The sequence below is a fragment of the Equus quagga genome, chromosome 1 (assembly GCF_021613505.1).
Source record: "Equus quagga isolate Etosha38 chromosome 1, UCLA_HA_Equagga_1.0, whole genome shotgun sequence".
NCBI lineage: Eukaryota > Metazoa > Chordata > Mammalia > Perissodactyla > Equidae > Equus > Equus quagga.
This window is the reverse complement of record NC_060267.1, coordinates 95,754,470-95,768,473: the sequence shown is the minus strand read 5'-3', so window position 1 is coordinate 95,768,473 and position 14,004 is coordinate 95,754,470. Positions and strand designations below refer to the sequence as shown.

The following is a 14,004-nucleotide window of genomic DNA, read 5'->3' as shown; positions in this document are numbered from 1 at the left end:
AACAATGGAAATATAGATCAACCAGAAAGCGAGATAAAATGGCAGCATTAAGCCCTCATATATCAATAATCACTCTAAACATAAATGGATTGAATTCTCCAATCAAAAGACATAGAGTGGAGGGATGGATTAAAAAACAAGAGCCAACAATATGCTGCCTCCAGGAAACACACCTCAGCTCTAAAGACAAACAGAGGCTGAGAGAGAAGGGATGGGAGACAATACTTCAAGGAAACGGCAAATAACAGAAAGCAGGTGCTGCCATCCTTCTGTCAAACAAAGCAGACTTCAAGATAAAAAAGACAATGAGACACAAAGAGGAGCAGCATACGTGCTAAAAGAGATGCTACACCAAGAGGACATAGTACTTATGAAGACACAGGCACCTAACACAGGCGCACCAAAGTACATAAAGCAACTATTAACAGACCTAAAGGGAGAAACTGATAGCAACACAAAAAAGAGTAGGGGCTTCAACATCTCACTTACATCAATGGACGGATCATCCAGACAGAAAGTCAACACGGAAACAGTGGGCTTAAATGGAAACCTAGATCAGACAGACTTAATAGACACATATAGAACTTTCCATCACAAAGCAGCAGACGGGCATGGATGGGCATGGATGTTAGCTCAGGGCCAGTCTTCCTCAGCAAAAAGAGGACTGGCAGCAGATGTTAGCTCAGGGCTAATCTTCCTGGAAAAAAAAAAAAAAAGCAACAGAACACACATTCTTCTCAAGTGCACATGAAACATTCTCAAAGAGAGACCATATGTTGGGTAACAAGGCAAGCCTCAATAAAGATAAGGAGACTGAAATCCTATCAAGCATCTTTTCTGACCACAATGCTAGGAAACCAAAAATCAACTACAAGAAAAAGCTGGGGAGAGACACAAATATGTGGTGACTAAATAACATGGCTACTGAACAACCACTGGATCGATGGAGAAATCAAAAAATACCTGGAGAGAAATGAAAATGAAAACACAACATACCAACTCTTACGGGATGCAACAAAAGCAATGCTATAAGAGGGAAATTGATAGCAATACAGGCCCACCTCAAAAAGAAGAAAAATCTCAAATAAGTAAACTACACCTAACAGAACTAGGAAAAGAACAAAGCCCAAAGTCAGCAGAAGGAGGGAAACAAAAATTAGAGCATAGGAGCTGGCCCTGTGGCCGAGTGGTTAAGTTTGCGCGCTCTGCTTCGGTGGCCCAGGGTTTCGCCAGTTCAGATCCTGGGCACAGACATGGCACCGCTCATCAGGCCACGCTGAGATGGTGTCCCACATAGCACAACCAGAGGCACTCACAACTATAATATACAACTGTGTACTGGGGGGCTTTGCGGAGAAGAAAAAGAAAAAAGAAAAGATTGGCAACAGTTGTTACTCAGGTGCCAATCTTTATACAAAAAAATTCGAGCATAAATGAATGAAATAGAGACTTAAAAAGCAGTACAAAGGACCAACAAAACTAAGAGTTGGTTCTGTGAGAAGACGAACAAAACTGACAGACCCTTAGCCAGACTCACAAAGAAAAAAAAGAGAGAAGGCACAGAAGAATAAAACTAAAAATGAAAGAGTAGAAATTACAACAGATACCACAGAAATACAAAGGATCATAAGAGAACACTATGAAAAACTAAATGCCAACAAAGTGGACAACCTAGAAGAAATGGATAAATTCTTAGATTCATACAACCTCCTACCACTGAATCAAGGAGAAATAGAGAATCTGAATAGACCAAGCACAAGTAAAGAGATTCAAACAGTCATCAAAAACCTCCCCAAAAACAAAAGTCCAGGACCAGATAGCTTCTCTGGAGAATTCTACCAAACATTCAAAGAAGATTTAGTACCTATCCTTCTCAAACCATTCCAAAAAAGTGAAGAAGACAGAACACTTCCTAACTCATTTTATGAGGCCAACATCACCCTGATACCAAAACCAGACAAGGACCACACAGAAGAAGGAAAATTACAGGCCAATGTCGCTGATGAACATAGATGCAAAAATCCTCAACCAAATACTGGCAAATCGAATACAGCAACACATTAAAAAGATCTTACACCACAATCATGTATGATTTATATCAGGGACACTGGGATGGTTCAACATCTGCAAATCAATCAATGTGATACACCACATTAACAAAACAAGGAATAAAAATCACATGATCATCTCAATAGATGCAAAGAAAGCATTTGACAAGATCCAGTATCAATTTATGATAAAAACTCTCCATAAAATGGGTATAAAAGGAAAGTACTTCAACATAATAAAGGCCAAATACGACAAACCCACAGCCAACATTATGCTTAATGGTGAAAAACTGAAAGCCATCCCTCTGAGAATAGGAACAAGACAAGGTTGCCCACTCTCACCACACCCATTCACCATAGTATTGGAGGTTTTGGCCAGAGCAATTACGCAAGAAAAAGAAATAAAAGGAATCCAAATAGGCATTGAAGAAGTGAAACTCTGTTTGCAGATGAAACAATTATATATATAAAACCCTAAGGAATCCACCAGAAAGCTATTAGAAATAATCAACAACTACACCAAAGCCACAGGGTACAAAATCAACTTACAAAAATCAGTTCATTTCTATACACTAATAACAAACTAGCAGGAAGAGAAGGCAAGGATACAATCCAATTTACAATTGCAACAAACAGAACAAAATATCTACAAACAAATTCAACCGAGGAGGTGAAAGACCCATACACGGAAAACTACTAAGACATTGTTGAAAGAAATCACAGAAGACATAAAGAAATGGAAAGACATTCCATGCACATGGATTGGAAGAATAAACAGTTAAAATGTCCATATTACCTAAAGCAATCTACAGATTCAATGCAATCCCAATCAGAATCCCAATGACATTCTTCACGGAAATAGAAGAATCCTAAAATTTATATGGAATAACAAAAGACTCCAAATAGCCAAAGCAATCCTAAGAAAAAAGAACAAAGCTGGAGGCATCAAAATCCCTGACTTCAAAATATACTACAAAGCCATAGTAATCAAAACAGAATGGTACTGGCACAAAAACAGACACCACAGATCAATGGAACAGAATCAAAAACCCAGAAATACAACCACACACCTATGGACAGCTAACCTTCAACAAAGGAGCCAAGAACATACAACGGAAAAAGGAAAGTGTTTTCAATAAATGGTGGTGGGAAAACTGGACAGCCACATGCAAAGGAATGAACGTAGACCATTATCTTACACCATACATAAAAATTAACTCACAACAGATTAAAGACTTGAATGTAAGACCTGAAACCATAAAACTCCTAGAAGAAAATATAGGCAGTACACCCTTTGATATTGCTTTTAGCAGCATCTTTTCGAATACCATGTCTACTTAGGCAAGGGAAACAAAAGAAAAAATAAATGGGACTACACCAGACTAAAAACCTTCTGCAAGGCAAAGGAAATCATCAACAAAATGAAAAGACAACCCACCAACTGGGAGAAAATATTTACGAATCATATATCTGACAAGGGGTTAATTTCCAAAATATATAAAAAAACTCATATCACTCGACAACAAAAAGACAAACAAGATGATCAAAAAATGGGTAGACGCTATGAACATTTTTCCAAAGAAGATATACAGACGGCCAACAGGCACATGAAAAGATGTTCAATGTCACTAATTATTAGGGAAATGCATATCAAAACTACAAGGAGATATCACCTTGCACCCGTCAGAATGGCTATAATTAACAAGACGAGAAATAGTAAGTGTTGGGGAGGATGTGGAGAAAAGGGAACCCTCGTACACAGCAGATGGGAATGCAACTGGTGCAGCCACTATGGAAAACAGTATGGAGATTTCTCAAAAAATTAAAAATAGAAATACTGTATGATCCAGCTATCCCACTACTGGGTATTTATGAGAAGAATATGAAATCAACAATACAAAGAGATTTAGGCACCCCTATGTTCACTGCAGCATTATTCATAATAGCCAAGATGTGGAAGCAACCCAAGTGCCCATCAACCAATGAATGGATAAAGAACATGTGGGGTGTGTGTATGTACACATATACACACACATACACAGTGGCATACTACTCGGCCATAAGAAAAGACCAAATCGTCCCATTTGCAACAACGTGGATGACCTTGAGGGTATTATGTTAAGCGAAATAAGCCAGACAAAGAAAGACAAACACCGAACGATTTCACTCACATGGAAGATAAACTAACACATGGACAAAGAGAACAGTTCAGTAGTTACCAGAGGGGAAGGGGATTAGGTGGTGGGCAAAAAGGGTGAAGGGGCACATAAGTATGGTGACGGATCAAAACTAGCCTACTGCTGGTGAGCAGGATGCAGTCTATACTGAAGCTGATACATAATAATGTACACCTAAAATTACACAATGTTATAAACCAATATGACCTGAATAAAATTTTTAAAAATAAAATAAAAAATAGAAGTGGGGAGAGCAAAGGGACCTAAATGGAAAATAGGTTTCCACACTTCACCCAAAATAGTAAAACAAGACGTGTCAACCATTGTAAATCACATCTGTACACTGTAATACCCAGAGCAACCACTAAGAAAACTATACAAAGAGAGACACTCAAAACAATATAAATAAATCAAGACGGAATCCTAAAAAATAGTCAAGTAATCCACAGGAAGGCAAAAAAAAAGAAACAGGAACAAGAAACAGAGAAAACAGAAAACAATAAAATGTCAGATTTAAGCCCTAACATAGCAACAATTACATTAAATGTAAATACCTAAACACACCAAGTAAGAGAGACTGGCAGAGCAGATAAAAAACTGACACAACTATATGCTGTTTACAAGAAACTCACTTGGAATTCAAGGACTTAGGCAGCTGAAAGTAAAGAAATAGAAAAGTCTATATCAGGCAAACACTTAAATTTTTTAAAAGGCAGGTATAGGGGCTGATCCCGCAGCGTAGTGGTTAAGTTCGGTGCACTCCACTTCAGTGGCCTGGGTTCATGGGTTCAGATCCCAGGCACGAACATGTATCACCTGTCAGCCATGCTGTGGCAGCGATCCACACATAAAGTGGAAGAGGACTGGCATGGATGTTAGCTCAGGGCTAATCTTCCTCAGCAAAAAATACAAAAATAAAATAAATAAAAAGGCAGATACAGCTATATTAACATCTGATAAAGTAGAAGGAAAATTACTAGAGACAGAGGAACACTACATAATGGTAAAAGTGTCAGTCCACCAGGAAGACCTTACGATCCTAAATGTGTATGTGCCAAACTACTGAGCCTCAAAACACATGGAAAAAATGAACAGCGCTGCCAAGAGAAACAGACAAGTCTTCAAGCACAGTCAGGGACTTTACCACCCCATGAGCAACTGACAGTACCGCCAGACAGAAAAGCAACAAGGCAAGAGATCTGAACAACTCAACCAACCAACAGAATCTGACTGACATGCACGGAACACTCCACCCCACAAAAGGATGCACATTTCTTCACATGCCCAGGGCACAGTCACCAAAACAGACCTCATCCTGGCCACAAAACAAACGGACTTAAAAGAATAGAAATCATACAGAGTAACTGTATGTCATCTTACCATAAGAGAATCATATTAGAAATAATAACAAAAGAGGAAAATCTCAACACTTGGAAATTACACTTCTAAATAATTCATGGGTTAAAGAGAAAGTATCAAAAGAAATAAAGAAAAACACAAAGAACTTAATGAAAACGAAAATACAACACAACAACATATGTGGAATGCAGCGAAGGCAGTATTGAGTGGAAAATTTACAGTACTAAATGCTTATGCTAGACAAGAGGAAAGGTCTCAAATCAATAATCTAAGTTCCTACCTCAAGAAACTAGACAAAGAAGAGCAAAATAAACCCAAAGCAGGCAGAAGGAAGAGGCAGGTGCGGTCATAAAAGGGCAACAGAACAGAAAAGGTCCTTGCAGGATGGATTGTTTTATAGCCAGATGATACAATGTCAACATCCTGGTTGTGAAGTTGCCACTGGGGAAACCAGGTGAAGTGTGCCCAAGACCTCTCTGTATGATTTCTTACACCTGAATGTTAACATACAATTATCTGAAAATAAAAGTTCAATTTGTAAAAAAAATTGGCCAAAGATCTGAAAAGATATTTCATAGAAAAAAGATTCAAATGGCCAATAAGCATATAAAAAAATGCTCATCATCATTAGTCATCAGGAAAATGCAGACCAAAATGACAGTGAGATAGCAAAATCCATCCACTTGAATGGCTAAAATTAAAAAGACTGACAACGCCACATGTTGGCAGGGATGCAGAGAAACTGGAACTCTCACACTTTGCCGGTAGAAATAAAAAATGACACAGCCACTTTGGACAACAACTGGGCAGTCACACAGGTATGACCCAGTAATGCCATGCCCAGGTATTTACCCAGGCTGATGAAAACACATGTCCACACAACTGGTACATGAATGTTCACAGCAGCTTTATTCCTGAGACACAAAAACTGGATGCAACTAAGTGTCCATCAACAAGTGAATGAATAAGGAAAATGTGGGCAGCCAAACAATGAAGATTACTACTACCACTCAGCAAAAAAGATCTACACACATGGGTGACTCTCAAAAACACCGTGCTGGGTGAAGAAGCCAAAGAGGATGTGAGGTATGATTAGAGAGCAATGAAACGCCAGAAACCCAACTAACCCACAGGGACAGGGGCAGGTCAGCGAAGCTCTGGCTGGGACTGACCGGAGGGGGCGCAAGGGAAGCCTTGGAGGTGATGAAATGTTTACCTTGATTGTGTCCTGTTCACAGGTGAGTAGACACTTGTTTAAACTCATCAAACTATACTCTTAAAATGTGTGCATTTTATTATATGTAAAGTACCTCAATAAAGCTGTTTTTCTCAAACGTCCAAAATAAAATTCTTCACATATATCCAACAATGGGTGTTAACCTACCCTACAGAGACTTCTCCAGAAAGCCAGGGTTCACCTACCTCCTCCCGCCTCAGAAGCCTTCAGCGGCTCCCCAATTCACACACAACAAAACTTCAACTGATCAAGAGCCATTGAGGGCATTCCAAGACCTGGCCCTAGGCATTCTTTCCAATCTAGATTGTTCCACCTCTGCTGCAGCTCAATTCACATTCCACCCCAACTAGAACACTAACTAGCCTTTCCGTCAGCATGAAGGACACCACAGCCCTCCTCCCCTCCTCATCCTGGTTTCTCTGTTTGTTCCCTTACCTTCACCTGGTTCTTACCCACCTAAGCCACAAACTCAGCTTCACTTTCTTGAACGGAACCTTCCAGATTCCCTCAGGGGAGTTTCTCTCCCTCTCTTACCTGTTCTGCCATAGCACCTGCTGCTCTCTCAGGCATCATCGGTCTTTGTGAGCGTGGCCGTGTCCGGCACTACGTGACCCCTGAGAAGCACATCGAGGACCCCACAGTCCACAACACGATCCTCTGTTGAACTGACAGAAGTTTAATTTTGACTGAGTTTAAAGTGGAGTCACCGGAGGACAGTGACTAAGGGATATTTAAGTGAACCAGTTAGCTTGAACAATAAGAAAAACAGGGCTAGGCGAGAGCTTAGGAAGGAAGTCAGAAATAGAAGTAATTCAAAGAGTGTCTTTCCATATGTGATAACAAAGCCATGAAAGAACAGCTCTATGGAATAGAGATTATAAATGTTCCCGCCAAGGGTACCGCAAGCTCAAGGTGGCCGTGCCTGCTGCCTCTTCCTCACGCTTGCCCAGCGCCCACCTCCCATCCCTGCCATCAATCAACCAGTCTCAGGGACTCTGCCTTCCTGGGACCCATGGGCTCAATCTACCCTTCTCATTCTCACTGCAGACAAACTAGGCAAGGCCTTGGCACTTCAAGCCAAAATGACATCAGCTCTGCTACGGACTCAACGTATGTGTCCCCTCTCACCCCCAAGGTGAAGATATAAGGAGATGGGGCCTCTGGGAGGTGATTAGGTCATGAGGGTGGCGCCCTCATAAATGGAATTAGGGCCCATATAATGAGGCTCCACAGAGCTCCCTGGCCCCTTCTGCCATGTGAGCACATAGCAAGAAGACAGCCACCTATGAAGCAGGAAGCAGACCCTCACCAGACACCCAACCTGCGGACACCAGGATTTTAGAATTCCAGCCTCCAGAACTGTGAGAAATAAACGGCTGTTGTTGGTAAGCCGCCCAGCGTACGGTTTCTTGTTATAGCAGCCCAAATGGACTAAGACAAGCTCCCGGCTACTCCAGCTGACTAGAGCCTCTACCCGCTCCAACCTGCTAGAAGAATCTTGCCAGGCTACCTCTCTCGTCACACCATGCCCTACACAAAAACCTTCCCAGGCACACAGCATGAAAGAAATCCCCAGCCAGCTCGGAACACCACGAACAATCTGGCCCAGACTATTCCCCAAACTAATCACCTACTATTTCAGTCCACAAATCCTCTGTCACAACGAGGTTAATCGACTCAGTGCCCACAAACACTTCTTCCTTGCACGGAACCTGGCCAGATGCGCTCCCCTCTACTCTTGTGGGGCCTACCCAAACCTCACCCATCCATCAAAGCCTATCACCTCTGAAGCCTCCCGAGGGAGCCCTCTCACAGCCACCAATGCCCCCTGCGGCCCGTGCACTGTGGTCCCCACTCGCCCACCTGACAGCTCCATATTCTGCCTCAAGACAGCTCTGGCACTGATGTCATGCTGCCATTTCTCAGTGCCTGCACTATTTCATTTTCCTTTGTATATGTCAATAGTTCATGTGGATTCTAAGCAACTGAGGAGATGGCACCATATAACTTCCCCCCTGTATTTCCTGTAGTGCAAAACACAATCATACACATGAGAGCTCTGGGATTATTACTGTATGAGTGAATGTAATATTGGCTCCATCCTGGTCACCTTCAGATTAGAAGAAAAATGACAGCAACCTGAGTTTTTCAAGAGTTCAACTAGGAAGTAAAAGAACACTGGCACATATAATGGTGATACAGCCACAAAAAAATCAAACAGGAGAAGCCTACAAGCTACTATGAAGACAAACGCAATCCAAAGAACAAAATACTAAGGGCCTTTGGAAGAAGATTTGCATAAACTGAACATGCAGAAGCACAATAGTGGCCAACTCTTTCGAGAGTCACTCAAATTTAAAGGATTAGGACAGTCTGAACTTAAAGACGGATTGATATTCTTTGTTAATATTTAACTTGTGGCATCAGGACAGGAAAGAGAACATGTGCAAAATGGTGTATCTTCAGAAATACAAATGCACCCATGCATGGCCACCAGGACAGAATCACAAAGCACATCTTTCTAGTCCACCTGTTTCGAAGGCATTTCTAACTCTTTTTATCCATTTGACAAGTATTTGAGCACTGACTCTGATCTGCACACATGGTAGTAAACAGGACAACCATGACCCCTGACCCCACAGACACCAGGCAGTTCTCAGTGCACCCAAGCAGAGAAAAGGTCATGTTACAAGACCAACCAGTGACCCCCACAGCATCCTGTACCACCTAGCAGGTGCACCTAGGGTGCTCTGTAACCTCCATCTCAGAAGCACCCAAATGCCTTACTAAGAACAGAAGACTATTATGAAATACTATTCAAATTCATAAATAATCTGAGCAAATCACACAAAAAACTTGATGGGGGGCCAGCCCAGTGGCGCAGCAGTTAAGTGTGCACGTTCTGCTTCGGCAGCCTGGGGTTCGCCGGTTCGGATCCCAGGTGCAGACATGGCACTGCTTGGCAGCCATGCTGTGGTAGGCGTCCCACATATAAAGTGGAGGAAGATGGCACGGATGTTAGCTCAGCGCCAGTCTTCTTCAGCAAAAAGAGCAGGATTGGCAGCAGATGTTCACTCAGAGCTGATCTTCCTCAAAAACAAAAAAAAACTGATGGTATGCTTATGAACGAGGACCTCCCCACCAAGCCTTGCACGGCGGCTGTTCCTGCTAGTCCAGGGACAAGAGCGACAGCTGGGTTTCATTTCCAGTCCTGGGACCTGAGAGGGGTTCCGAGCACTCGATTCATTTTAGCCGAACGTCACTATAACAAAGCAAGGTGGTCCCCCCCAGAGTTGACAATGAAGGGCTTTTGCTCCTCATATCAATTAAGCAACAGAGAATCCAAGCTATTCTTGTGGTCTAGATAATGAGACAGCTGGCAGCGGCTCAATTACAGATACCTCGTCAATGGCTGCACAGATTTTTCCATCCTACAACACGGTTTCCTAATCAGTAGTTTAATTACTCTAACGAGAGACTGAGAGGACGAGCGGTAATCCCTCACTAGCAGTGGGCTCTGGACAGCCTCGTGGTCTCTCTCCATCCCAGTTTGCTGCCAGTAAAAGGAGAAGGTTGATCTTGGTGGCCCCTAGGGCCCCGCCCAGGTCAGGGAAGCTCAGCTCCATGGTGAGTCTCAACTTGGTTTCCAGGGCTCCTCAGAGGGTGACAATACCAGCACTGAGCTACATAGCAACACGCTTGCAAAGAGCTGAGTGGCTTCTCGTACTTTCCCTGGGTTGTCTGTTCAACATTGTCCTTGAGAGTTAGCAAAAGCTATTACTCCCCCACTGTCCCCTGAAACCAAGGCCTAGAAACCTTTAAGTTTCCTAAGCTTGGGGACTAAAACAAAAGCCAGGAATGCCACAGCCCCAGTCCAGAGCTCTATTCTGTAAAATAAATGGTACTTCAAGTCATTACTTTAAACTTTTTTACCAATTTATTACAACTTTCAATCAAAAGGACATCACAAAATATTCCAACTAAGCAGACTACACCTTCTCACAGACACTTTTAAATGAATAGCTTTCAACATGTCCAATATATTATTTCTAAAAAAAATAATTAAAACACTGCCAATGAAACAAGAGTTACCCCAAAAAAGGAGGAGCAGAATCTAAAAATAAAAGCTCAAGACAGCCCACAGTTCTTGGCTGTGGCACCAGAGATGAAGTTGGAGGAAACATTTCTGCATAACCATATGCCACCCCAAGGCCGGGCCAAGGGTGAGCTCTCGGAGCCTCCCCACTTACTACAAACAGCAGCCGGTGGCCCCAGGGACACACAGAGTCCCAAAAGGCAAACACAAACAAGAAGGCAGCCTCAGAGCCCCTCGCCTGAGTGTCTGCATGCTTTCAATTCCTACACAAAGAGGAAAGACTCCTTGGTTTCATTTAGCTCCTTAATGAACAACTGTAGAACGAGGAAAATATTTAGGCCACTTTCACCATCATACCCCTCAAACTGACTTACAATTAAAGCATGCAGACTGAAAGAATTGTGTCTAATCAACTGAAAAGTAAGCTGGAGAGGCACATGGAGATGTCCAAAAGGAGAAACAAAGAACAGGTCCCTGGGTTAGGAAAAGAGGTGAAAAACGCATACTGTCCTACGAAATCACTCCCCGCCCCGAGTCCTGGAAGACCAGAGCCCTCAGGCAGCATCGAGGCTCCCACAGGGCTGCAACCCCCATGCCAAGAGCATGCACGAAACCACTTCAGGTGAGCGGAGGTGAGGCTTCTTGGTCATCTGAATTGGGATCTCCTAAATACGTAAATTTAAAGCGAGATTTTCACCTAGAAAAAAACTACATCTGCTGCCCTTCTTGAACCACAGTATCGAACGGAACGGCCTTCTCATTCAGCAAAAATGAACGGACAGCAGACCTCCTAAAATCCATGTTCAATGAGCACACCTCAGCCAAGGGATCGTGACCAACGGGCGACACGCAAGCCAGTCTCAGATCCTCAGACGGCATCCAGCGTCCTTCAGCTCCTGCTCACGTTCTGTTCTAGAAACACCCACCTTTAATAATTCAAAACCCTAAAGCCCATTTTAATATCAGCTTTTGAATAAATTATCTGATGACAACAGGTATCAAGCAGTGTTCTGGTACTGGAAATAAAACTCGACTAATCCAATACCAACACTGAGAGGGCTGCACGTTTGTTTCCAGATAGCTGACAGATCCCACGCTGAATGCCAAAGTGAAAGGCAACAAGATAAAAATGCATTCACTTTGCTAAAGAAATTGGAAAGCAAATAACAAGAGGGTTTTTTAAAAGTATCTGCGTCTATATAGCATTCATTACTAGAGCCTTAACCATTTCCATACGCAAAATCTTAAAAAATACACACCAGAGTGAAACCTTGCACATGTGCCCCAGCAGCTGAGAACACACTGTGCTTAAGAGCACAGACCTGCAACCCAACCAGCGCCACGAACAGAGCACAGGCCTCTGGGGAAACACTACACAGCAGTGAAAAAGCAAGGAGAGGAGCTGGGACGAAGAGACTAGGAGGAACACGGAATAAGGCAGTCTCGGGAGAAGACCACTATGAAAGGCGCAAAACACAGAAAACTAAACCATACAGCTCAGTGATGTAAACGTACGTGCTGAAATATAAAGAAAAGCAAACCAACCACCAACGCAAGACGTGAGGCGGGTGGACGGGGAGGCTGCCGGCTGAGGAACCCGGCCCACTGCCCTGCAAAGGCGACCGGTCCCAAGTTTTTCCTTAAACTGACTGCCACATACCTGAGCGGCTCCTCTGGTATGACTCTTCACATCTTACTCTAAAATTTTATATATGCTTTTGATCAATTCTGTATTTTCCCCAAAATCATGTAAATTCGTGTATGTGGCAATGCCTCCCTAGCATACTACAGGGAAATTGAATAAAGCTCGACAGAGTCATAAACACGGACTGTGAAACTGGTAACTGCAAAACAGGAAAACACTCCCCGTGCACACCGTGAAATCAACCTAAAACAGGGGCTGCATTGAATCCCCGTGACCTGCAGAGCCTGTTCATCCTCATGACTAACTGAGTCCGGCCAGGACACAGGCCACCTCAACCGGGGCGAGCCCGTCGCCAGGAAACACCTGCCCAGCGAGTTTTCAAAACTGGTCCACCCAACTCCTCCTTGAGAGGCTTCTCTCTCCACTTGAGTCCCCCTCTGGAAACAAAAATGTCCTCACCAGAATAAAGGCAATTTTTTTCAAACGCCTTAAACGAAGAGAAGACAGACTACCCAGGATTAACCCAATCTTGTACCTAAAACAAAGGCACCTGAAATCAATAAAGCAAGCCTCCGAGCCCAGCAATTATGAGAAGCACTTGGCCTGTAAAATTCCGAGAGCTGGAAACAGGAGAGTCTTAATCCACTAAGAATATCAGGGCCTAGCAAATCGGGCTCGCCGACAAGGTTACCCAGTTCTTCGAAGCACAAATTCACCGGAGGAGAGGATGCTGATTAAGACGGTGCATTGAGCAGCAGCGTCTGGTCGGGGAACCGGCGCTCGGCGGGTGAGGATGGAGACCGGCCGGCCATCAGGGGTGGCACCCGGCCCCGCGCCCCGCCCGCGCCCGCGCTCCGGGGACGGTTCCGCCGGGCCGGCTCCGGCTGCACCTGCGGGAGGACCTCGCCGGCACGGGGGCACGCTGGGCACCGACCCCGCCACCCCGCTCGGTCGCACGCGGCCAGTCCACGCCGGAGGTGACCCCAGAGCGCCGCGCACCGCGCGGGACCCTGCGCGGCCGACAGCGCACAAAGGAGCCCCCGGTCCGCCCGCCTCCCGGCCTCCGGCTCCAGCTCCGGCCCCCGACCCCGCCAGCCCCCGCCCGGGCCCCCGCCCGCGTCCCCGCCCGCCCCCGCCCACCGATGCCGTAGGCCTTGGCGCAGATCCACTGCAGGTTGGCGGCGATCTTGGCGCGGGCCGGGTCGTAGCGGTCCAGCGGCACGATGTCCACGGCGCCGTCGGGCGCGGCCTCCATCCTCCGCCAGCCCTCCCCGGCCGCGCCGCCGCCCGCGTCCACCATCTGCACACAGAAAGGCCGCTGCAGCGCGGGCGGCACCGGCGAGGCCGCAACAAAGGCGCCGCCCCCGCCGCGCCGGGAGGGACCCGCGTGGGGCCGGCCCCGACCGCCGGCCGGAGCCCCCGCCCGCCCGGCCTCACCTCAC

At 44.9% G+C, this 14,004-nt stretch overlaps 1 protein-coding gene across 4 annotated transcripts in view; it reads right to left on the bottom strand.

Moving 5' to 3' along the window:
• Positions 1–13,993, bottom strand: part of CAMSAP1 (calmodulin regulated spectrin associated protein 1) — a 66,306-nt gene extending 52,313 nt beyond the window's left edge. For all 4 annotated transcript variants that reach the window (XM_046662019.1, XM_046662028.1, XM_046662038.1 and 1 more), the window contains exon 1: positions 13,703–13,993. In XM_046662019.1, the coding sequence (XP_046517975.1) occupies positions 13,703–13,862 (160 nt within the window). In that variant the 5' untranslated portion in view covers positions 13,863–13,993. The remainder of the gene's footprint in view (positions 1–13,702) is intronic.
• Between the last annotated feature and the right edge of the window lie 11 nt (positions 13,994–14,004).